This window comes from Eucalyptus grandis, chromosome 7 (genome assembly GCF_016545825.1).
Source record: "Eucalyptus grandis isolate ANBG69807.140 chromosome 7, ASM1654582v1, whole genome shotgun sequence".
Classification (NCBI taxonomy): domain Eukaryota; kingdom Viridiplantae; phylum Streptophyta; class Magnoliopsida; order Myrtales; family Myrtaceae; genus Eucalyptus; species Eucalyptus grandis.
Genome location: NC_052618.1, coordinates 37,828,658 through 37,851,642, shown reverse-complemented (window position 1 = coordinate 37,851,642; position 22,985 = coordinate 37,828,658). Strand labels below are relative to the sequence as shown.

Genomic DNA, 22,985 nt, shown 5'->3' with positions numbered 1-22,985 from the left:
GATCATGTGGATGAAACCTTTGTTGAACCAATTGGAACTCAAACTCGTAAGAGAGCCACACAGACTTCAAAGATGCAAGCTCGAGGAAAGAAAGATAAGAAATTGAGCACAAGAGAGGAGCTTGGAACACAAATTAACAGGCTGCTTATAGTTGTTGAAAGTAGGAGCACTACCAGTGCTGCATCCAAAGCAACCAGTTTAGTCGGTCCCTATGAAGACCTCATAGAGATATTGGATTCCATACTTGAGATTGTGGAAGACGAAGACTTGTACTTTTTTTCAATTTCTCATTTAAAGGAAAAGATAGACAATAGACAAGTTTTCATGAGCTTAAAGGATGATGCAAAGAAAGTAAAGTATCTCAAATATGAAATGAGAAAAGAATCAAGTCTTCGTAGATAGTAGGATGTTAGCATCTTATTGTTTTCATGTTTGAAACTTAGTCATTCCACTTGTTTCTATTTATGGATCTTTATTTGTAGCATTTGTGAACTTAATTTCAATTAATGTTTGATGTTAGAATTGCTTTCATTTGGTGTTCTCTTAATGTGATAGTTTGCATATATGTGATGGTTAATACATTGTTTCTTTTTATATTTTGTTACTTGAAGCAGTTATGGATGATTCACATACAAGGGAAAATCATGAGTAAGAGGAAAATGAATTAAGTGATCTTATCTCAGTCACTGAAGCTGCAATTCTTTATCAAGCGACCAACCTTTGCAAACAACCTTGCATGACCTCAACATATACAGGTTATGTATGGTTAAAAGAGTTGATGGGCGAAGATGCTAATTCGATAAGGTGTTACAATATGTTTAGAATGCATAAGATTGTATTTCACAATTTAACGCATGATTTAGTAACACGTTATGGCCTTCGGGGATCTAGGAATACTGATGTTAAAGAAATGGTTGGTATGTTTCTTCATATTTTAGGACATGGTATAGGCAATAGATTAGCACAAGAGCGTTTTCAACGCTCTGGGGAAACCATAAGTAGGCACTTCAGCTTGGTTTTAGATAAAGTATGTGATATGGGAAAAGATTTGATCCAACCAACTGATCCAAAATATAGAAAAGTTCCAGAGAAGATCAAGAAAGATCGACGATTTTATCCATATTTTAATGATTGCATTGGAGTTATTGACGGTACACATATTCCAACGGTTGTACCTAAGTATGATCAAATTTGTTTTATTGGTCGAAAATGAATAACAACTCAAAACGTGTTAGCCATATGTAATTTTAATATGGAATTTGTCTATGTTTGGGCCGATTGGGAGGGACAAGCTCATGATACCCGTATATTTTATGAAGCTATTGGAAGACGTGATGCATATTTTCCCCATCCTCCTCTAGGTATGTTAGTCGATGGTTTAGATACATTCATATATTTAATTGGCATATGTTGATTAAATTTACAATATATTTATGTAGGTAAATATTACTTAGTAGATTCTGGATATCCAAATCCTACTGGTTATTTGGGGCCATATAAAGAAGTTAGATATCATTTGCTAGAGTTTCGAGAAGGTCCTTCACCTACAGGATATCAAGAAGTGTTCAACCGTGCCCATTTCTCGCTACGCTCGACAATTGAGCGAGCCTTTGGTGTATTAAAACAGAAGTGGAGGATTTTAACTCATATGCCATGTTATCTATATGAAAAACAAGTGCAAATTGTGGTAGCGGCAATGACTTTGCACAATTATATACGGAGAAATAACGTGACTGACATGGATTTTGAACAAGCAGAATTGGATCCCGATTATGGATATTGAGTTGACCATGATGATGCAAATGAAGGGGTGGGTGCTTCAAATTCGTATGCATCTCCGGACATGGCACGTTTACGTGATGAAATAGCCATAAGTTTACAAAGCCGTTGATGTTTGTAATACTAATTATAACGTTTTTTTTTTTTGGACATATATGACCATGTTTAATATCATGAAATGACTATTTCTAGTCAAATTTGTATGAGAGGAACTTGGTTTTATTTTTCTTAATGAAGACCTCCCTTTTTATATGCGGTGTTTACTAAAAAAAAAATAGCATCCACAATCCGTCACTTTATCATCCACCGAATAAGTTCACTTTTTTTTTTTTTGCTATATCATTTTTATCTTTTGACAATCAATAGCCCAACTTTTTATTAATATACTAGGATGATAATTAATTAACGAATATGATTAATACTATAATAATTAGAAAAAAACTATTCAAAGTTGAAAACAAACCTAAAAGAATCATAAGCCAAAAGTTGAGCTTTGCATCTAATCTATAATCAAATTCTTTTATTATAATTTTTAAATAAATTTACTAATATGTATCTTTTACATTATTTTCAATATGAAAATGTAAAAGGTTATATAATCATTGTTTCTTTTTTGCAATTTTAAAAATACTAAAATTTAAAATTTTAATTTAATCACACCAAATGACTTTTCAAATATATGTTTACCAAACAGTCTTGCATTTCCTTAAAGCACTTTTCAGTTATAGTTTACCAAACAGTCTAGTATTTTGGAAAGCCCCTTTAGCTCAAAGATATTTGCATTCTCCCAAGGGCATTTCCAGAAAGCTGAACCAAACAGCCCCATAATCTCTATAAGACCTCTCTAGTAATTAATCTTACAAATATGCTAGCCCAATAATAGAAGAAGCAAGAAGGAACCTTACAAATCCTAAAGTTCTCTACAATAGAATTCTTGATGGTGTGCGCAATGATCACTACTTGACGTCTAATAATTTATGACTATGTTTCGAATATTATAATATTTCCCTTGTTGCAACGTATGCCACAATTGAAATGGCTTTGCGCGTTTTGATATATAAAATAGGCTTTGCATGTACTTTGTTTGCATTTTCTATTGTGTACTCACTAGACATTGAAGTTGACTCATAGAAAAGAAATTCACTTATCATTACACCTTAAGATAGCTCCCATAAGCAAACTTTGACCATGGCCTCAACAAGAAAAAAAAAAGAAAAAAAAGAGGAGTTAAAAAAGAGAAGATTCGGTTACAAAAATGGAGGAGGCAATATCGATTTGATTTCTCAATGATTGAAGAGCATGTTTTGAGTCCTAGGTTTTTGCTTATTCTGGGTAGATGTAGTCGTCATAGTTTTCATGAGAAAATAAATAAGATGTTCACATCTTTCGAGGGAGAATTACCAACAAGTCATAAACTCATTATAATTGTGCCTATTTAGTCTACTTGAAGGGCAAAACCTGGCTTTATTATGGATCGGTACAAATAGGGCGTCCACATAATATCATTTTGTGCATGAAGATAGCAAATGGGACTAGTGTGGATGAATACAAATCTTTGTCCATATATATATTCTTGTTTTCCCAATGTACCAATCACATAGTTTTTACTTTATGAAAGCGTGAATCCTGTGATTCCACAAAATAGAAAATCTAAGGGTTAAATTGTGCAAAACCTACTTATTGAAACCCACACGATTGCCGAGTAAACATTAAAAATCCTGTAGGTCCTCGTCAATTCCACTATTGAGCAATGATTTGTCCTTGTTTTGTTAACAGGGTATGGCCTTTATTGACCCAATCCGCCGTACTTTCCCAGCTGAGGCCGCCCCATGCAAGGACGACCAAGTGGGCCAAGAAGCCAGTGGCTGCCAGCTCGTCGTGCTCTACACTGCTTTCCTGCTTGCAGCCCTCGGCTACAAAGCATGGACACGTTGCTAGAGACATGTTTGATACATTTAGACACGCAGTCAAAATGTGTCGGATCCGACATGTGGTCAACTTTTCTCGACACGTTTTGACATATGTGTTTGAGAGAGAGGATCGTTAAAGAGACGATGGAGGGTGGAGGCAAGGCTAAGGGAGTGAAGGTGAGGCCGCGACAGCGAGGGAGGGCCAAAGGAAGAGCATAGACTGAGGCAATCTAGAGGGAGCTACGATAGAGGGCTAGTGACAAGACTGCAGCTATGAAGGAGGAAGGGCTGGAGGCAAGACAGTGAGCAATTGCGATGAGGCGATCGAGAGAGAGCTGAGAGGATTGTGTGATGAGGAGGAAGAAGAGGTTGTGGTTAGGGTTTTAGCAAGAAGATAGGGAGGGCGGTGGGGAACGACGGAAAGAAACTAAGGGCGGGGTGGATAGGGGTGGCGTGGGGTGGGGGAGAGAGAAACAAGGTAAATGATAAGTGCACTTGGGGGGTGGGGGAAGAAACCGAGGGGGGGGGAGGAGGTGGTGGTGTGGGTTGGGGGTGATAGATGGGGGCGGGGAGTAGGTGGTGGCGTGGGGAGAGGGGAGGGGGAGAGAGAGAGCAAGGGAAGAAATTGAGGGATGGGGATTTTGGGGTGGCATGGGGAACAGGGGAGAGAGAAATGAGAGAGGAAAATAATTTTTGGAAGGTTTTTGAGGGGGAATAATTTTTGGGCGGCAAAGTTATTTTTGTTAATAAATAAATAAATGAGTTAAAAAGTTATTTAAAAAAATAAAAATATCGAATGTTAAATAATGATAAATTTTGATCATGGTAGAAGATCATATATTTATTTAAATAAAGTTGATTCTATTATTTTGTTAGTCATTAGTTTCATCCATAATTTTTGTTAAAGTTAAAAACATGTTCTCAAATATGGATATGTATCAATTATGAATATGTCTTTCAAATTTTCTATGAATAGATTTATTAATATTATTAGTGTAAATTCATTGTAATCTCTTTTTTATTATTATTTATTTATTTGTGAATTTGGATCAAATTAATTAAAATAAAAATAATGTCGGAATTTTATATTTTTTAGAAATAATGTGTCGGCATATTGTGTCGTGTCGCGTGCTCGTGTCGCATGTTGGTGTTACTTAGGCCCTAGGGATTGGTGGGATTTGCCCCAACATGGTCACCTTCGGGGAGGACCAATTTGAACCGACCGATCCGAAACAACCCACCAAGACGTGGAATCACTTCAGTTGGTAGTACTTTGTGATGGGGTGTCTATACTAGTGGCATTGATGGTGCTCATTTACATTTAGGACAACATCGGATGGGGCTGGGGTCTCGGGATCCCGACTGTCTTAATGTTCCACTTGGTGATCGCTTTGATTGGCGGGTATCTGCTATATCGGATGCTGGATCCGGCGGGTAGCCCATTTAGCCAGTTGTTGTCAGGTTTGTGTGGCTTCATTTAGGAGGAGAAGGTTAGCAAAGGTGACGGATTCAACATTGTTATACGAGAATGAAGAGCTCAACGCCTCAATTTCTTTCAGTGGGAAGCTCGTCCACACCAAGCATATCAAGTAAGTGTTCTCTCAAAGAAAAGAACATCGATTAAAGCATAACAAAGTCGATTTGTAAAATATAAGCAATCGATTAAATCAAAACGGCAAGTTTATCTCAGCTACCCAGAACGAAAATATCCTCTTTTGAAGGAAGATGACATCTGAATTCATTTCACTTCATTTCGAATCAAAGATGGCATCTCAGCTATCCAGAATTCTATTCTATTATGTGTTATACTATATGATATTTGGGTACTATTTACTTCATCATTTGGTTGATCGAACATCCAGGTTCCCCGACAAAGCGGCAATCGTCACTCCGGACGACGACGTGAAATCGCCCAACTTATGGAGGTTGAACACTGTCCATCGAGTAGAAGAACTCTTAAGACATTGATCCGGATGAGCCCGATATGGGCGTGGGCCATCCTCCTCTGCACCGCCTACGTGCAACCGAGAACCTTCTCCCTCGAACAGGCCACGACCGTGGACCGCCACCTCACCCGCTCCTTCCAGATCCCCGCAGCCTCCATTTCGTTCTTCACGATTACCACCATGGTCTCCACTGTAGTTGCCTACGACCACCTCGTCGTCCCGGTGGCTCGCCGCTTCACTGGCCTCAACTGCCGGATCAGCTTCCTCAAGCGTATGGGGATCGGATACTTCATTTCCATCCCGGCCTCCCTCGTCGCGGGCTTCACCGAGGTCAAGCGAAAGCAGCAATATGCAAAGGCCCATGGGCTGTTGGACTCCGCTCATGTGACGACACCCATCTCGGTGTTCTGGCTCGTGCCCCAGTACGCAGTCCACGGGATCGCAGAGGCCTTCCTGGCGATCGGGCTCCTCGAGTTCTTCTACGACCAAGCCTCGGAGAGCATGAGGAGCACGGCGTCCGCGCTGCACTGGACAACGATCTCGACCGGGAACTACTTGAGCACGTTGTTGGTCAGGCTTGTGCACAATTACAGCGCCAGACCTGATGGGTCCAATTGGCTTCCCGACAGAAATCTCAACCGATGGAAGCTCGAGTACTTCTATTGGCAGCTGACCTTGTTGCAGGCTCTCAACCTGATGTACTACGTTTGTGTGGCCAAGTTCTACACGTTCAAGCCAGTCCAGATCGACGGTATGGAGGCCACGAAAGGCACAGAAGACAAAGCCACGGATGAGCTTGCAACAGTGTAGTTGATAGGCACAGTCACTATTTGCGTCACTTATATAAGTAACTCATGTCTCAGGTAATTGTAATTACCCTTTAGGATTGTATGAGAAGTGGTATATACAGACAAGGGCCCTCTACCCGCTCTGTGCAAGTTATGATCCTATAAAGACCTTGACACGTTATCTTTGTCGTAGATGGACCCAAGCCATGTTTCCTAAAGCCCAAGCCCATGATTCAATAGCCACAATTCAGCCCACTTTCAAATTGTCTTCACCAGGTAAGCGCATGAAGTCAGTGAAGACAGTGACAAAAACGAGGACAAAGAGAAAGTGAGCTCGGCCGTGAAGGACGAGGGAGAACGAAGAAAAAGGAAATAAATTTTCGCAGATACACGTTTCGGATGCCCGACAAGGCCGAATAACTCCATTTCGCAGCGCCTAGTAAAAATTCAAGCCATTTATTCATCTATTCGGAATAATTTTCGAAATTAGACCATAAATTCAGAGTAAAGCTGTGAATTATCTGGAGAAAGACATTATGGAGTCATGGGATTTGATGAAAATCACTTTCAAATTTAAGGTTTGATCGAACTGGATTTTTAAAGTTTCATGTGCAAGTTATGTGTAGAATGTTTGCTATAGATGAGTTTCTTTGTTAGTGCATAAAAGTCAATTGGTTGATGAATGAGAGTATATAGTAAAGTAAATATACATTAGCAATGAAATCCCCAACCCCAACTGATGTGGACAATTCTCCAAATTGTATGACCTTATGATGGAGTTCTTTTTCATGCTTTTGTTTTGTTGGGAAGGATGCGACGATATGATATTATGATGGAGTCTTTTTCTTTTTCATGCTTTTGTTTTGTGTGAGACAAGAGAAGAGAGGGACCTCTTCCTTGCGCACGTCCGAGGACCGTTGCTCGGGCTGTCACAGAGACAGAGTTGGTTCCATTCAAAGCAATCAAATGCAAACAGAAAGATACTCATCTCTCGCTCGACAGCAATTAGAGAAATCAAGTGATACTCTTCTAATCGGCATTAGGAAAATGTCCAAAAATGTCGTAGATCCTAACAGAAAAGTTGTCTTGGTAATAACAATGTCGAAGCATACTGAATTTGACCCTTTTGACATTAATTTGCTTTCTTCTCCCACAAGCTTAGTGATTTCAGACAAGACAGCTTCATTTGGTGGCATATTGGAAGTGAATCGGTTAGATGTCTGTTTGATCTGTTAATTTTTTGCGGGTGCCCTTTTGCTGTTATCCCACACTGCAGACTGAGGATCGTCGCCATCTGCCTTCTTGAAGCTTACCCTAGTTATTTATGTCACCGCAGTGCTGATGATACTCCCTCATGGAAATGTACGTCACCATAATTAATTCAAAGTTTAAGCACTGTAAATGACAAGGCAGAGAAAGTGACATTTTCATGGGATTGTCTTAAACCTTTTGCATTTATAAGCAGTGTCTCTCTACTTCATTTCCACTCAGCTCTGCAGCATTTGAAGTCTACAATCCAAGAATAGTTCTTTGTTTTGAAGCTTTACATTCTAAATCTAACCGGGAAGCATAAGCCTGATGAGCCCCAAGAAGCTAATGACGGTGGCGAGGAAGTGGGAAAAACCAGCCGCTTCAGGCAGGAAAAGAATTTCACATCCGGAACTTATTGTGGAGATGAATTCATCATTAGCACCAGAGAAAGGGCACTTTGTCATCTACACGAGCGACGGAGGGCATTTCTCAATTCCTTTGCAGTGTCTCCATACTAACATCTTCCGAGAGCTCTTCAAGATGTCTGAATAAGAATTTGGTTGGTCGGGGGATGGTCCTATCACCGTGCCCTGTGATGCAGCTTCCATGGAATACATAGTATCGCTTATGAGTAGATGCATAAACAAAGACATAGAGAAAGCTTTGCTAAACTCTATTGCATTCACTCTGTGCTCGTTGGTATCTGCTGTGCATACCAAATGTGTGGATCAGCAAATTCCTTTTCTTGGTCAGTGAAGCAAAAACTTGTGATATGTATATACTTGGAAGAAAATGTAGGGTTGAATAGCATAAAAATGGAATAAGTGTAGTTGGCACAGCTAGAGCTAGTAGGAAGATGGGTATCTTGTAAATCTGTACATGGACAATTTATGCATGACATCATAATGAAGTGATGTGTCCATGGTTCAACTTTATAAGGCTGACTTTGTTTAATTAGTATATCAGACCCAAATCTACGCATGTATCTTTCTCACAGAATGGCATTCTTGCTCTGCAACAATGTCACGCCACTGAGTTTTCGATTCTATGTATTTGATATTGTTCCATGTGAGGGTAGACAAAAGAAATAGGGTATGTGCCACTTCAGTACCGGGAAAATGTATATGCATATCATTGGTTGGCAATCTCAACCTAGTGGATTTGGTGATCGCTTTGCAGCATCTGTTATCTTGTCAGTAGGGGGAGACCTGAAGATAAAGTTCTATTTAACCAAGGAAATGTTGGGCGACAACAGTAAGATTTCCTGCATCTATAGTCATTCATATGAGTAAGATGATGATTTTGATTGATTTAAATCTGCAGCACTCTAATCAGAGTGAGTTCTGCTAACTCTTTGCTGGAAAAGTTCATACTTCAATTGAGCAATTGAATTTTCTCACATCTTGCACCATAACTGTCCTGAGAATATTACTCTTGTACAAAGAAAGTTGGTATGAAATTCTGAATCCCAATGTGGCCCCCTCTGGACTGTAAAACAAGTGCTAGTAGATGAGAGACTGTGCAAACCTCGACACGACGGTTTTGAACAACAGAGCATGACCTTAAAAAAAGAATTTTTGCATAGGGTTCGCATCAGTTCTTCTAAGCCTTTTCCAAAAGTTGAGAGCTCCAAGTTTGCGAGGTCTTCATTGACAATTATAATATGTTTTGAACAACAAAGTATGACCTTAGAAAAAGAATTTTTGCACGGGGTTCCCATTAGTTCTTCTAAGTCTTTTCCAAAAGTTGAGAGCTCCTAGTTTGCAAGGTCTTCATTGACAATTATAATATGTCAATTTGGTATTCTTGTGTGGAAGTTCTCCGAGCATATTCGAATTTGGCTTATGGGCTGAAGTGTTCATTCTCTGCTTTGGCACAACTTTTCAAGTGTACCCAGACACTAGGTAAATTCAATTCTCACATTGTGCTGTTTATGGTGGCCTTAATTAAACAAGTTGTTCTTAATGGAAACCTGAATACAAATTAACTGAAACTGGATAAGAATTTTAAGAACTGTGCACATATAAGTACCTAATTGCTTAACCTCCCATTCAGTGAAAAGAAAACCTTCCATTTTAAAAGTCCTTGTTTTTTATACTGGTAAGTTCCTTCTCTTTTATACTGTTATTCACGAGTGGACATGGTGTTGTACCTAGCCAAATTATGTAAATCTCTCTAGATATTGTTGTTTGTGGCGCTCAAGTGTCGATTGTGAAATATTTAGGCCATACGTTAAATGATCCTGTCAGTATCTCATCTTGGTGAATTGTGCTCATGGTACCATAGTACTTGTAAAGCAAGATAACCGGTGATAATGCCATACTGATACTATTTCTGATAAAGTCATGATGCAAACTCGACTTCTCTGGTTCACTGTCAAAAGACAAGGAAATTAGTTTATGCCCTTTTTCATTTCTGAACATGAGAGCCTCTATAGTGCGGTCATGTCACCTACCATGGAAATGAAAGAGTTGGTTATGCACTAAGCATTGTTTGGCACTGAAGACGGGAGTATCACTTAGGAAGTATAGATTAAAGTCCAGCTAACAGTTAAATGTTGAACATCCAACAAACCGATCTAAGATTCCAGGAGAACGGAGAAAAAATGATGAATGTTTGGACAACTTCAGTGAAACTGGGATATGATCAATCCTTTCCTTATCTTGTTTTCAGAATTTTAGACTTTTCTGCAGTTCTTACCAAGGTTTTCCCTGCCAAATGGTATCGCCACTTTTATCATATGGTTAAAATGGTCAGTGGAGTTATCTTTACTAAGCACGCTGCATAAGGCAAAGTACTTGACAGCTTATTGAATCATTAACTGACATGTTCTCCAAGGAGAAAGAATCCCAATACTGTTGATGGACCTCATTTCTAACTAAGCAAGACATAAACGGCCATGAACTTTCTTAGTAATTCAAAAAATATTGAACTGAGATGGACCTCGTCTAAATGTTTTCCTTTTGACTGGAAAGAATATGATGGACAAGTTAGTTGCTCTCATTGGAGTTGTAATACTAAAACATTTATCAACGCTTCAAGCGAGAACAACTAGGAAACACAGACCCAAACAGATACTCTTAAACAACACTAGGAAAACGTTAAGATATGCCTTACTTCCTGACAAAAAAAAATTCTTATAGGCAATATCAATGCAGAATTAGGGAAATGATTGCTTTGACTTTAGCCCAAGCAGATGGTTGTTATTGGCAATAACAAATAGTTACTGCAGATGCCAGGCCAGGATGTTAACAATGAAATATTCTGATATGCATGTGCCAGGTGTTAATGAAAAGGAGTTCTATATCGGATAATCAGATTTATATGACTAGTTAATATTGTCTATTCGACTCATAATTCATTATCTCAGATTTGGAAAGTACTTTCTAGAGAGGTATTATCCCTGCAGTGGCAAAATCTCTAATACTATGGACCTGGTTGCGCACACAGCCTATGTAGAACAATAATGCCAGAGTTTTTTTGTAATAAGCATTTGTATGTGACCAGAGAAGCTTCACAACAGTTTAGGTGAAAACAATGAAGGAAACATAGAGAACATGTCTGAAACGACTTAGTTCCGCACGGAAAAAAATTTCTAGTGGCAAAAACTATGAAAGAAGAACAAGTGGAGAAAGTCCACTGTTGTGCTTTTCCCTTGAGCTTAGTAATTTCAGACTAATCACAACTACTTCTGTCATTTAACTGGAAACAAGGGCTCCGTTATCGTCCACCATTTTTCTCTGTTTTTTCTTCTTTTTGCCATAGTTGTGGACAAAATTAGATAAATGCTATGTAAACATCTAGGTCACTTCATCAATCATTTGGTCTTACAACATGCATGACTAAGTAACAAGCTAACTTTTTTGCAAATTTCTGAAGTCTTCCACCTATATAAACAACTACTCCCAATGCCCTCCACAGAACATAGCCTTGACTCTAATCCGCAAAAGTATCCCTTTCAGGCTACATTCAATCCCTCTTCCCATACTTCGCAAACATGATCAGCACCAAGAAACTCTTCAATGTAGCTAGGAAGTGGCAAAAGATCACTGCCATTGGAAGGAAAAGGATTTCCCATCGAAGAACAAGAAGACCTTTGAAGGCAGACAGTTGTAGAATGCTGGAAGTGAGTAAAAAGGGTCACTTTATAATCTGTAGCACTGACAGAAGACGCTTTGCCATCCCCCTGGCTTGTCTAAACACTTATATTTTTCAAGAACTGTTGAAACTGTCAGAAGAAGAGTACGGATTATCAAGTGATGGACTCATCACATTGCCATTTGATGCAGCAACTGTGGAGTATACAGTTTCACTCACACGAAGAGGTCTAACTGAAGATTTGCAGAGAGCTTTGCTTAACACGATTTCTTCTTGCCACTGCTCATCATATGATTCTATGATCAAGGCTGTATAAGCCAATGATCATTTGATTGTTAGTACATCGTTTCAATTCTGTAAATGGATTTGTAATGAAGTTTAATTAAAGTCCTTATCACTTCCAGTTCGACTTCCATAGCTTGCCTGATCAATGGAGGATGCTTTTGGAAAGGCAATCCAAAAAATGTGAACTAAATTGCCTGGTCAGTAGAGGATGTTGAATTGACTCTCTCTCTCTCTCTCTCTCTCTCTCTGCTGTTTTTATGTCCTTATCAGCTGCTGAAGGAATGAAAGCGGGCTGGGGCTTTGTGATTTCTTCTTCTTTCTGTTTACATGCCCCATTTATTACTGATGTCTCAAGATCAAAGTTCTTGAGTCCAGATACATGCGAGATACTTGAGCTACCTGTGGCACATATTTAGCTAGAGAAAGAATTGCAACTTTGGCTCCAAAACTATCTAGATTATAAGTAGACAAGATTTTCAGTTGAAATAAAACATTTATATTGCCTTGCCAGAGTCTCCCATACCAACAATCTTTGTAAATAGCTCCATACTCAGCTAGTTCTCTAGCCATGATTCTGTGAACTTGCTTTTAATCATGTGCGCTTGCTTCACTTACGAATCCTTCAACAGAAACAAGTGATGCTTGACCAATAAGGAGCCACTCAACCATTTAGTTCTCTCCAAATAGGATTAAAAATGATGTGCTCTTTGTCAATGTCAGTGAAGATATGCATGCCCTTTGTACTGGCCCAACAAAAAAGATTAGCATGCTAATCTCTTTCTATGATATTATTATGCAAACAAAAATGGATGATCACTATGTAAGCATCTATTTGCATCATCGATTTTCTGATTTTTACTGCAAGAGTCACTAAATTGCCGATAAACTCTCTTTCCCACATCTCATACGTTGCATCTCTCTCACTTTTTATTACCACCACAACTGCAAACCATAATCTCTATTCTGGACCTTCTTCACTATTTCCCTCAAATCCTGCATTGCTTACTTTACATGTAACACGACATGATGAGCCCTACGAATCTCCTCAAAGTAGCAAAGAACTGACGAATAATAGCTGCCATGGGAAGAAGTATTCAACCTGACGACGATTTTCCAATGTCTGATGACCGCAGAATCTCCGAGGTGAGTGAAGAGGTCACTCTGTAATTTACAGCCCCGATAGGAAGTGCTTTATGATCCCCTTGACTTATCTTGAGACGTACATCTTTCAGCTATTACAGATGTCAGAAGAAGAGTTTGGATTATCCAATAATGGACCTATCATAATGCCAGTTGATGCAGCTGCAATGGAGAACAAGAGTTGGGATCATGATCTGATTCTCTGTACATCGCCTTATAGACACAATTTTTTTGGCATAACAGAAACATGCAAATGTTGTAAGAACTTCAACACACTACATCTTGTTCGATTGATAGGATATAGAAGGCTGAGAATGTAAGCTTAATATGCATCAAATAAATTTTGAGCAAATTTACATTTCAAGAGCTAATGTTTCCGTTTTGCTTGGTTTCCTCTTATCTTTTTCCTTTGTTCTTTCAGAATTGGTCAGCGTTGCACAACTTTCACAGTATCTATATGCAGACATCACTAAAAGTTCATGTAGGCAAACTAAGTTTCTCATATTTCAGACAAGTGCATCAGTTATTGTCCAGAGCAACAAGGATTGGAATGAGTTTGGAGAACAGAATTGTATACTAGACTCGTTTTGCCACAAATACCTCCATCTTCTGCTGCGTGAAATTCTGAGCACTTTTAGTAGCTAGAATTCACCGACAGACCATGCTCCTGAATCTTCCTCCTGACTTAACTATCTGATCGAAATTAGTATTTCGATTTCCAACATCAATATCCACCTTATCTTAGTTCATTCTGCTGCTGCAAATGGGAACACTTCAGGGGCAATGCATAATGAAGGTTGGTGTAATGACCTGGTCCGATGAGAGTGGCAATGATCGTCAGAGGTAGAGAGGGTCCGGTCAAGGTGTGGCTCATACTTTAGGATGGCGTGGGGGTAGAAATGAATCGAATCCCACATCACTTAAGTGTTGTAAGGTGATTTTATATAAAGAGTAGCACGAGTCTTAAATCCTGACAAGGCATTTTCTAGGTGAAGCCTTGAAGAACAAAACCATGTAGGCTCCAGCCCAAAGCCAATAATATTGTTGGCAAGTGGATCTAAATGTCAGCCCCTACAATGATATCAGAACCAAGCCAAGCTGAAAGTGTGTAGTTTGAGAACAAACCAAGCGGAAACTGGTGGGCTGGTAACGACCTGGTCCAATGAAGGTAGGACTGATAAGCCAAGACTAGAAAAAAGTGTGTGGTTTGGGGACAAATCGGGTGGAAGCTAATGGGCCTTTAACAACTCAGTCCAACAAGGATGGGAGTGATCGTCGAGACTAGAGGACAAGATGTGACTCTACTTTTAAGATGTCGTGAGGGTATATGAATGAACCGAATCCCACATTGTCTGGAGGTAGTAAGATGATTAGCTATATAAGGAATAGTACCAGTCTTAATTATCAACAAAGCCTTTTCTAGGACAGTCGACCGTAACAATTGGGCTGTGAAGAAGAGCCTAAAGGCTGCACAAAAAAATGGAAAAAGAAAATTGCATCACTCGGTACGCACGCATTTTTTTTAAACCAATTGTCGCGGACGAATGTTCTCTTGACTACCTCAAGAACAGTCATTGACCAAATTTTAAGCACCTCTATGCGAAATTCAAATGTTTTCGCCGCTTGTACTGACAGTTTACCTTCGATAGCGGAAATGCTGATTCCAAATAGGATGACAATATTCCCGAGAGGGGCTTATTATGTTGCACCATACAAAATCACTGACAGCCTGTATGGTGTTTCATCGCCTCGACCATTGGGCATGTTTTTCTAGGCGAAAGAATCTTGAAATACAACTTCTGGACTTAACTTTTGCAGTTTGCTATTTAAAATAAAGTACAAGTACTGCCTCACTGAAACCTCCAACTAATATGTCGTTTAGAGTACATGTATCGATAAAACTTATCAGATTCTGTACACATTTCGCTCCAAATTAGAGCTTAGAGCTATGTATCTTGGGGAATCAGTCTATTATTTGTTTGTATCTGCAAAGATTCTCAGAATTCGTCTGTACTAATTTCTAGCGATAGCCTGGAGAGTGGCTTGGTCAACGATGATCAGCCTTAGGAAAATTAACTATTTCGGAGAAGAAAAGTCTTCTTTTCAAGAATGGGAGTCATGGACTCTGCATAATGGACTCTTTTATTGTGATTCTTTTTTACCAAAAAATAAATGTGACTCTTCAATATTTTGATACCTTTCCTTCTTTATGCTGGCTATTCATTCAAACACTGATTCTTCAATTCCTTGATTTACATTGAATTTAAATCCCTTTAGTAAATAATACTTGTTCAGGATATGCCAATTATTGTCCCAATAATAATTAGCATGGGCAGCATTATTGATGGATGGGAAGTCCATAAGCAAGCACATGTACCCTGGAGATGATCAATGTCTACAATGACTGTACTTGTTGATACATCTGATGTTTCTTAATGCATGAGAGTGAGAGAAATTCTGGAAGGAAAGTTTAGCAGGAAAATTTACTGAAAACTCAAATCTCTTTCATATAAGATGACTAGACTATTCTTAAACAGCGAAGTCATTTCTTCAACCCTTACTCTTTCCATTTTCCCTCTTCGTTTCTTTTCTATATTAGCCAAGGATAGTTCAAGAGCCCACAATTTGGCCTCATCTGGCAGGGGAGTTTGTTATATCTGTTGTCCGTTACTAAATTCAGTGAAAAAACCTTGTGATCCGTGACCTCCTAGCAACTGCCGTATCATGAACTACCAGACAACCGAAGAAACCATCCTACTCGTGCATCTTCTGAGTTATTTTGCGACCAGACCATAGTGCACTTCCATATTACAATAGGTCTCTTCCATAATGACCAATTACTGACCTTTCATAGAAAATTCCGATGCAACGAAGCTAGGTCCATTGTAAATGTCCCATGCTCCCTCAATAAATAGCCTTCCTCAATTTCGTTTAACTCACAGCAAAGTCCTCAATCTCCTTTCCTCTCCCTGCTTGAAGTGACTTCAATCTCTGGACCCGACTGCTCATCTAAACAATATGACTGGCCACAATAAGTGTGTTGAGATGGCTAGGAAGTGGAAGAAACTCGCTGTTATAGCCAGGAAGAGAATTTCTTTCATCAGACCAATGAAGAAGGTTGCGATTCACCGAATTTAGCCGATGAAGGTTGTTTTGTTATCTACAGCATTGACATGAGGCGCTTCATGGTACCCTTGGCATGCCTCAGCAGTCGTGTTTTTCAGAAGCTTCTTGAGATGTCCAAAGAAGAGTATGGACTATCTAGTGATGGGCCAATCATAATGCCATGTGATTCAGCCCTGTTGGAAAACATAGTCATGCTCATCAGACGAGGTGAATCTAAGACTTCTGAGAAAGTCCTGTTTGATGCCGTCAACTCCAACCGCTCCTTGTTCTCTTCGTCCTGTGATGAAGCTACAATCCAGCAGTTGGCTATTCCTGTTTGTTGATTGACTAGGTCTTACTATTTGTATATACTAATTGAAGAAAATGTTATTTTAGCACATGTGTTGGTCAAGAATTATCACAGAAAGAAAATGTCTCCTTGTTGGAATGCAAATTTAATGAAGGAGTTTGATTATGTCAATTGGGATTCTATTTTATTTATATTGAAGTTAATTCATGTGCCTGATAAGTTAATTAGCTGGGTTAAATCTTGCATGGCTTCTTCCTACTTCTCTGTCAATCTAAATGGGGGCTTGGAAGGCTTCTTTAAAGGTGACAATGTATGATCAACACAGATTTAATGTTCTTGCTGCTGTTCTGATATTGTTTGGTTTATTTGACAATTTTGACACCTTCAGGACAACTGCGATTGTTTTATAGATTGAGTGTGTATATAAGGACTTAATATTTTGGTAGTCTTTGTCTGGGTTTAGGACATCGTATGCTCAACTGAGACAATTATCAAAAACTTTGAATTGTATAAGGATATGGCCATGTAGTAGGTTTTGACCTCCCATAATCGCTTGAGTTTTGCGAATACACAGTATTTACTTATTGAAAAGAGTATATATGAATCGTCAAAGACTTTCCTTGTTGAAGTATTGCAGCATAGATCAGAAATAAACGGATGAATATTTCAAAGCATATATTTTGTTGCATTGCAAATGTTCTGCATCTACAATTTCAGCAACATCTGATGAACTGTCACAATTCATTTACAGCAAAATTAGCATCTCCAGGACTACCAAAAAAAGCAGGAAAAATTTCCTGAAGGGTAAAATTATTAGTATAATTTCGGTTATATAACTGAAAAGGAGAGTATTCTTAAACTGTGAGAAGACGAAAGAGTTCACTTCCATCTCTCTATGAGAGATCACTAAACTTCCAAATGATGAATTTTTGCAGATATATGTTGTTGAGTTGATTATAACAGTTATTGGTATTTCAATCCTGATTCTCTAGGCATTCGACATGGGAAAAAGAAACACATTTGACATTCTGATATGCCAGATTCAAACCTTGTTTTTGTGCTTTGTCATAGAATCCAAGAAAGGATGATAACTCCAAACATATAATTATTCCTACGCTTTGTGAATGAGAATTTCAGTGACTTGCAATAATAGACCAGTTCCAGCAAGGGGTTCACGACTGATGACCTTATGTCAAACAATTATTACAATGCTAAAAAACAAGCAAGATCTGGACAAAGCACTGGCTTTCAGCCAGTTGCTCAAATAGTATCATTTGCGCTTCTGAACTTAGTTTGTAACTGACTAGGTCGTAACTGTGAATAATTGCTATTAAAATAACATACAAGCAGTGCCTCGCAACCAATGTGTTATATGGAGGACATTTTAGTACATGACTATTCAAATTATGTATGCACTTCCCTCAGAACTAGTGCTCAGAGCTCCATGGTAGTAATGTCTAGAGGAAATTGTCCATCCTTTGTTTATAGCTGCAAAAATTCTCTGCATTTGTCTTTTTAGATTTCAAATGGTTGCTTGCCTACTGACTTGATTGACATTAATCTATCTTATATTTCCAATACTAACATTGTCTGCAACCTACATGACGGATTTACAATCCCATCCTCCTCATTTTGTTTGGAGGAAAGTAGGAAAAGTTAGGGGTTATGGAGAAGAAATTTCCTCTCTTGACAATGGGAAGTCCTGGACTCTGGCATGATGATCTTACGTATCCTCGCTCATAATTTCTTTGGATGTCATACTCCAGTATCTTGATTCCTTGATGCAGACCGAATTTGAATTCCTCTCTCTAGGAAACTCATCTTTTTGTTTAGGTGATGCACAAGAAATTACAAAAGAGTTCACAAGAATTCAGGAATCGTCCACTGAATAATAAACATGAGCAGAATCACCATATGTACAAGAAGTACATGAACAACTAAGACTGCTTTGGTATTGACAAATGAATCAGCTAGAACAAAGACGACAAAAGATGATCGATATCTACAAAGATCTGTACTATGATTCTGTACTTGTTGATGTATCTGATGTTTGTCAAGCACGACAGTTGCAATGAATCCTGGCTGGAAAAGGAACCAAAGAAATACAGAACGCAAGTTTTTCCACATGAGATGACAAAATATCTTGCTTTCCATTGTTTCGACTCAGTTTCTTCCATAAATAGCCGAGGAAATAGTTGGGAAGCCCACAATTTGGCATCATCCTGCGGTGGTGTTCATTATGTGTCTCGTTAATTCCTAATTTGGTTTTCTTAACTGGCCACAAACCTTGTGATTTATGACCACCTAATAACTGCCATGTCCTGAACTACCAGACGACCAAAGACAGCGTCCTACTTGTATTTGTCTTCTGGGTTCTTTCCATAACCAGACAAAATGGCATTTTGACTTCACAGGGTCTCTTTGCCTCTCATAGAAAACTCCGGTGCAAGGAAGGCTATGTTTCTATGCAATGTCACATGTCTCCTCGATAAATAGTCCACACGGCTTCATTTTAACTCACAACTTAGTTCTCAATTCTCCCTTCTTGAAGTCACTGCACACTTTAGACTGGACCACTAATTTGAACAGTATGATCCAAAAGAAGCACATCGAGATGGCTAGGAAGTGGAAGAAACTTGCTGCCATAGGGAGGAAAAGAATTTATTTTACCAGGAGCAATGCAGAAGGTTGCAATTCACTGACTTTGGCTGATGAAGGTTGTTTTGTTATCTACAGCATCGATAGGAGGCACTTTATGATACCCTTGGTGTACCTCAGCAGTCATATTTTCCAGAAGCTTCTCGAGATGTCCGAAGAAGAGTACGGACTATCTAGGTCTGGGCCAATTGTAATGCCTTGCGATTCAGTCCTCTTGGAAAACATACTCACGCTCATCGAACGAGGTGTATCTAACAGTTCAGAGAAAACCCTGCTTGATGCCTTGTCTTCGTCCTGCAATATCCAACAGTCGGCTGTTCCTCTTTGCTGATTGACTAGGTCACTTACTTTCTGTACAAACTAATTGAAGCGGACTTTCACCATTGAATTGAAACGGCATAAATCAGAAATGTAAAGTTGAACTTTTCTTCAAACATGCTATTTTGCATTGCAAAATGTTCCACACGTTGTCCAATTTCAAGCATCATCTTATGAATCATTCGAAATGTATTGACAGCTCGTATTAGCAGTTCCCACGCTAGCAAACAAAACCAGACCAGTTCATGAAGAGTGCACCCGCTAATAAAACTTAAATGGCAATAAGCGAAAAGGAGACTGACTGTTGATGAACAAAAGAAGTACAGGTTCTGAAGCTGTGTGAATTGAATACAGCATCACCATCCAAGTGAACTCATTGCATGTCAATTTGAAAGATCACTAAAATTCTGACTTTCGAGTTTTAGCATATGTTGTTGTAGATTCAAGTATCAAAGTGATTGGTACTTCAATCCTGATTCCTAGAATGCTCAAAATGGGAAAAGGAAACACTCTAGCATTCCGATAAGCCAGATCCAAATCCATCTGTATGATGCATCATAGCATCCAAGAAAGGGTGCCAACTCTGAAGGTAGAGCTACGCCTATGCTTTATGGTTTGAAAGCATTGTGTCGCGGTAATAGCCTAGTTACAGCAAGATTGTAACAATTGATACCCTTATGGTCAATCATATATCACAATGCTAAAAAGTAGGCAAGACAAAGCGCTGGCTTTCAGCTAGCTGCAGGGGCAGTACCATTTACTTTTGTATCTGTTTTTGGACCCCTTGAAAGCAAATCTCAGTCACCTTAGATCACAATTCACTATGAGGTTTAACATACAGCCGTGGAGACATCGATCATCCGTGTAGATGTCTCAATTCATAAACACCAAGAGCCAAAGAAAAAACAAATAGCTTCGAGGAAATAAACTCAATTTATAAAAAGGGGACTTTTCACCTTTCCGTGAATGAAGCTCTGAATTGGTAGAAGTGCAAGTGAAAAGGACCGAGGAGATTGAAAGCCTAACGGTCACATGCCTTCTTCGCCTATGTTTGGAAAGAGGGCAAGATAATGAATGGCGTGAAACTAGGTGGAATGAAATTTATGATGTGCAGAAATGATTTTCTTGATGTTGTTTCGGAGAGTGATGATTGGGGGGAGATGAAAATGTGAAGGTCATTCCTTTCACATAGTGGAACAAAAAGAAGGCAGAGAGAATGGAAAATCTATATCGCAAAATTACGACAATGTATTTTGAGAGTTAAAGAGAGATATAGGTCGTTTCGTCGGCAAAATTGGGAAATCTATTTGTTCTTAAATTTTCAAACTCAATTGCCACTCCATATTCGGTTGCAATTATAAACTGTCCCTATCATTTCCGTGGAGAAGGTGATCACGAGTAAACATATAATCTTCTCTCGCATCACACATTTATTTTCAATTATTTTCATATGAAAAGGATTTGGATGGAATTGGAGACTACCTCACTATCTGCGGGAAAATTCGACTGAAAGCGCCAAGAAAGCACCAGTTGCCACTAGGCAAATTGATCAGTGCAGGCCCACTGGGTGCGATTGGGGGAGTCCATCACCGTCGGTAAATTTAACCTCAAGCCCTCCCTTGTGGACTATTCAAGGTTTCTTAATACCGAGGATAGATAGGAGAGTCAAACTTGTGACATTTCGGCTTTAATTAAGTAGTGGGACTACTCCACCAACCAACTACTTGGTCATTTATTTTCTGGAAAAAACACGCTAAAGAAAACGAAAGTTTAAGTGACGTGATAACGATTGAAAATAAGGGGAGAGTATTGTCCTGAATTTTTATTTTTTATTTTTTCGTTTCCCGCAGAGACCTATCATTGCATCTCTGTCGTTATCCAATATTTAATTTGGAGATAGGGCTAAATGATTAAGCCGATATAATAAGGTCGTCGGTTGCATAGTGGGAACCGAGGAAAGGGGAGTTTGATTGTTTTTGGTCACGGGCTTCAGCCGTCCAAGATTGAATTCAACTTGGCTGGCTTAATTTCTCGGTGGTTCCCAGATACTCCCTCCCTGGAAAAAAGGCAAAGAAAAAGATAAATTGCAGAAGAGGACAATCCCACGGTTGCCGTATTACCAAGTATCTGTGGGACTAATCCTTTGCAATTAATTTTGAAGATTTGTCAAAGCTTATTATAATTTATGAGCCTCCCCCTACGAAGAAAGTAGGGGCTCTTTCCTTGTCCTTTCCCTTTGGGACTCGTGTTTCTCAATATTATAAAATGTACCTATGGGATAGTTTTGCAGGGTATTTTCCCTACTTGTTTTCTTCGCCCACCTAATTATCCAGATAGAAATTCTCGCAATGATGTTGGTATGTAAATATGTTCTTTTGCAAAAGATTATCATTACTCGTACCATTTAGGAAAATTAGTCCATAGAAAATGTTTCCATTATAAAAAATAACCCATGCCTAAACATTTTTGTTGATGATCGAATTATCTCTCGTTCATTAATTTTTATAAGTAATGCAAATGATTATTTAAAAAATTTTTTCATAATTGTTAAATTTCCAAAATACACCAAGTGGGTAATTGGAAGAATAAGCCTCACCTCATATAGATAGATAGATAGATAGATAGATATGTAAAGAATGATCTAGTTGAAGCATTCCATAACCGTCATTAAATAATTATAAATCGATATAAGTGTAATTCCAATCAAACATCTTATAAGATCAGTATATCGAATCATGGATCAATTAGTTTCAAGATATAAAAAATGCTATTCCTATTAAGATTGATTTACAAGAATGATTTATAAAGTGACGTGTCGGGCTGCTTTTTGGTTCTTGAACGTAGTCCACTATTTTCAAAGATCACCCACACCCCGGACACATCATTTCAAATTCTAATCCTACAAATTAACCTTAATAAATCTATCCCTCCCCTATAAATTAATGAATATTTGGTTCGCTTTCTTTTGTTGACTGGAGGAATGGCGGTGCGCCTACTACGAAGGGAAAAGTTGTCGCACTGATGCGTGGGTCGTCTCTCTCTGTTTACTTTCTCACTGCTAGAAAATCACAGCCTCCACAGAACATTCTTAAAAGGCAAGAAGCATGCTCAAAATGATTGGCACTGATTTCGATTGAATATAGACCTATCTGATGTGCCTCATCAGAAAAAATAAAAAGAGTGATTAGGCTCTTGATTTAGGGTTTGATAGTAATTAATGGGAGGAGATGCAGAGGAAGAATGTCTGAGCAAGATATGTGCCATACCCTAGGCTGAAATTCACATACTCGGTGTAGGAAATTTGGACAAGACAAGGTTAGTAAGAATTCAGCAGCATTAGTTATAAAGATTATTTGATGAATTGAGTACTTACAATGAAAACGGTAATTATGACTAG

At 38.7% G+C, this 22,985-nt stretch overlaps 2 protein-coding genes and 1 pseudogene across 2 annotated transcripts; all 3 read left to right on the top strand.

The window, feature by feature from the left end:
* Positions 1–872: 872 nt before the first annotated feature.
* On the top strand, positions 873–6,573 carry LOC104455533 (annotated as a pseudogene).
* Positions 6,574–11,671: 5,098 nt separating this feature from the next.
* LOC104455532 (auxin-responsive protein SAUR68) lies at positions 11,672–12,088 on the top strand. Its single transcript, XM_018877234.2, has one exon. It carries the CDS (start codon positions 11,672–11,674, stop codon positions 12,086–12,088), a length of 417 nt encoding a protein of 138 aa, XP_018732779.2.
* Positions 12,089–19,226: 7,138 nt separating this feature from the next.
* On the top strand, positions 19,227–19,601 carry LOC104455529 (auxin-responsive protein SAUR67). Its single transcript, XM_010070305.2, has one exon. It carries the CDS (start codon positions 19,227–19,229, stop codon positions 19,599–19,601), a length of 375 nt encoding a protein of 124 aa, XP_010068607.2.
* The last annotated feature ends 3,384 nt before the right edge of the window (positions 19,602–22,985 follow it).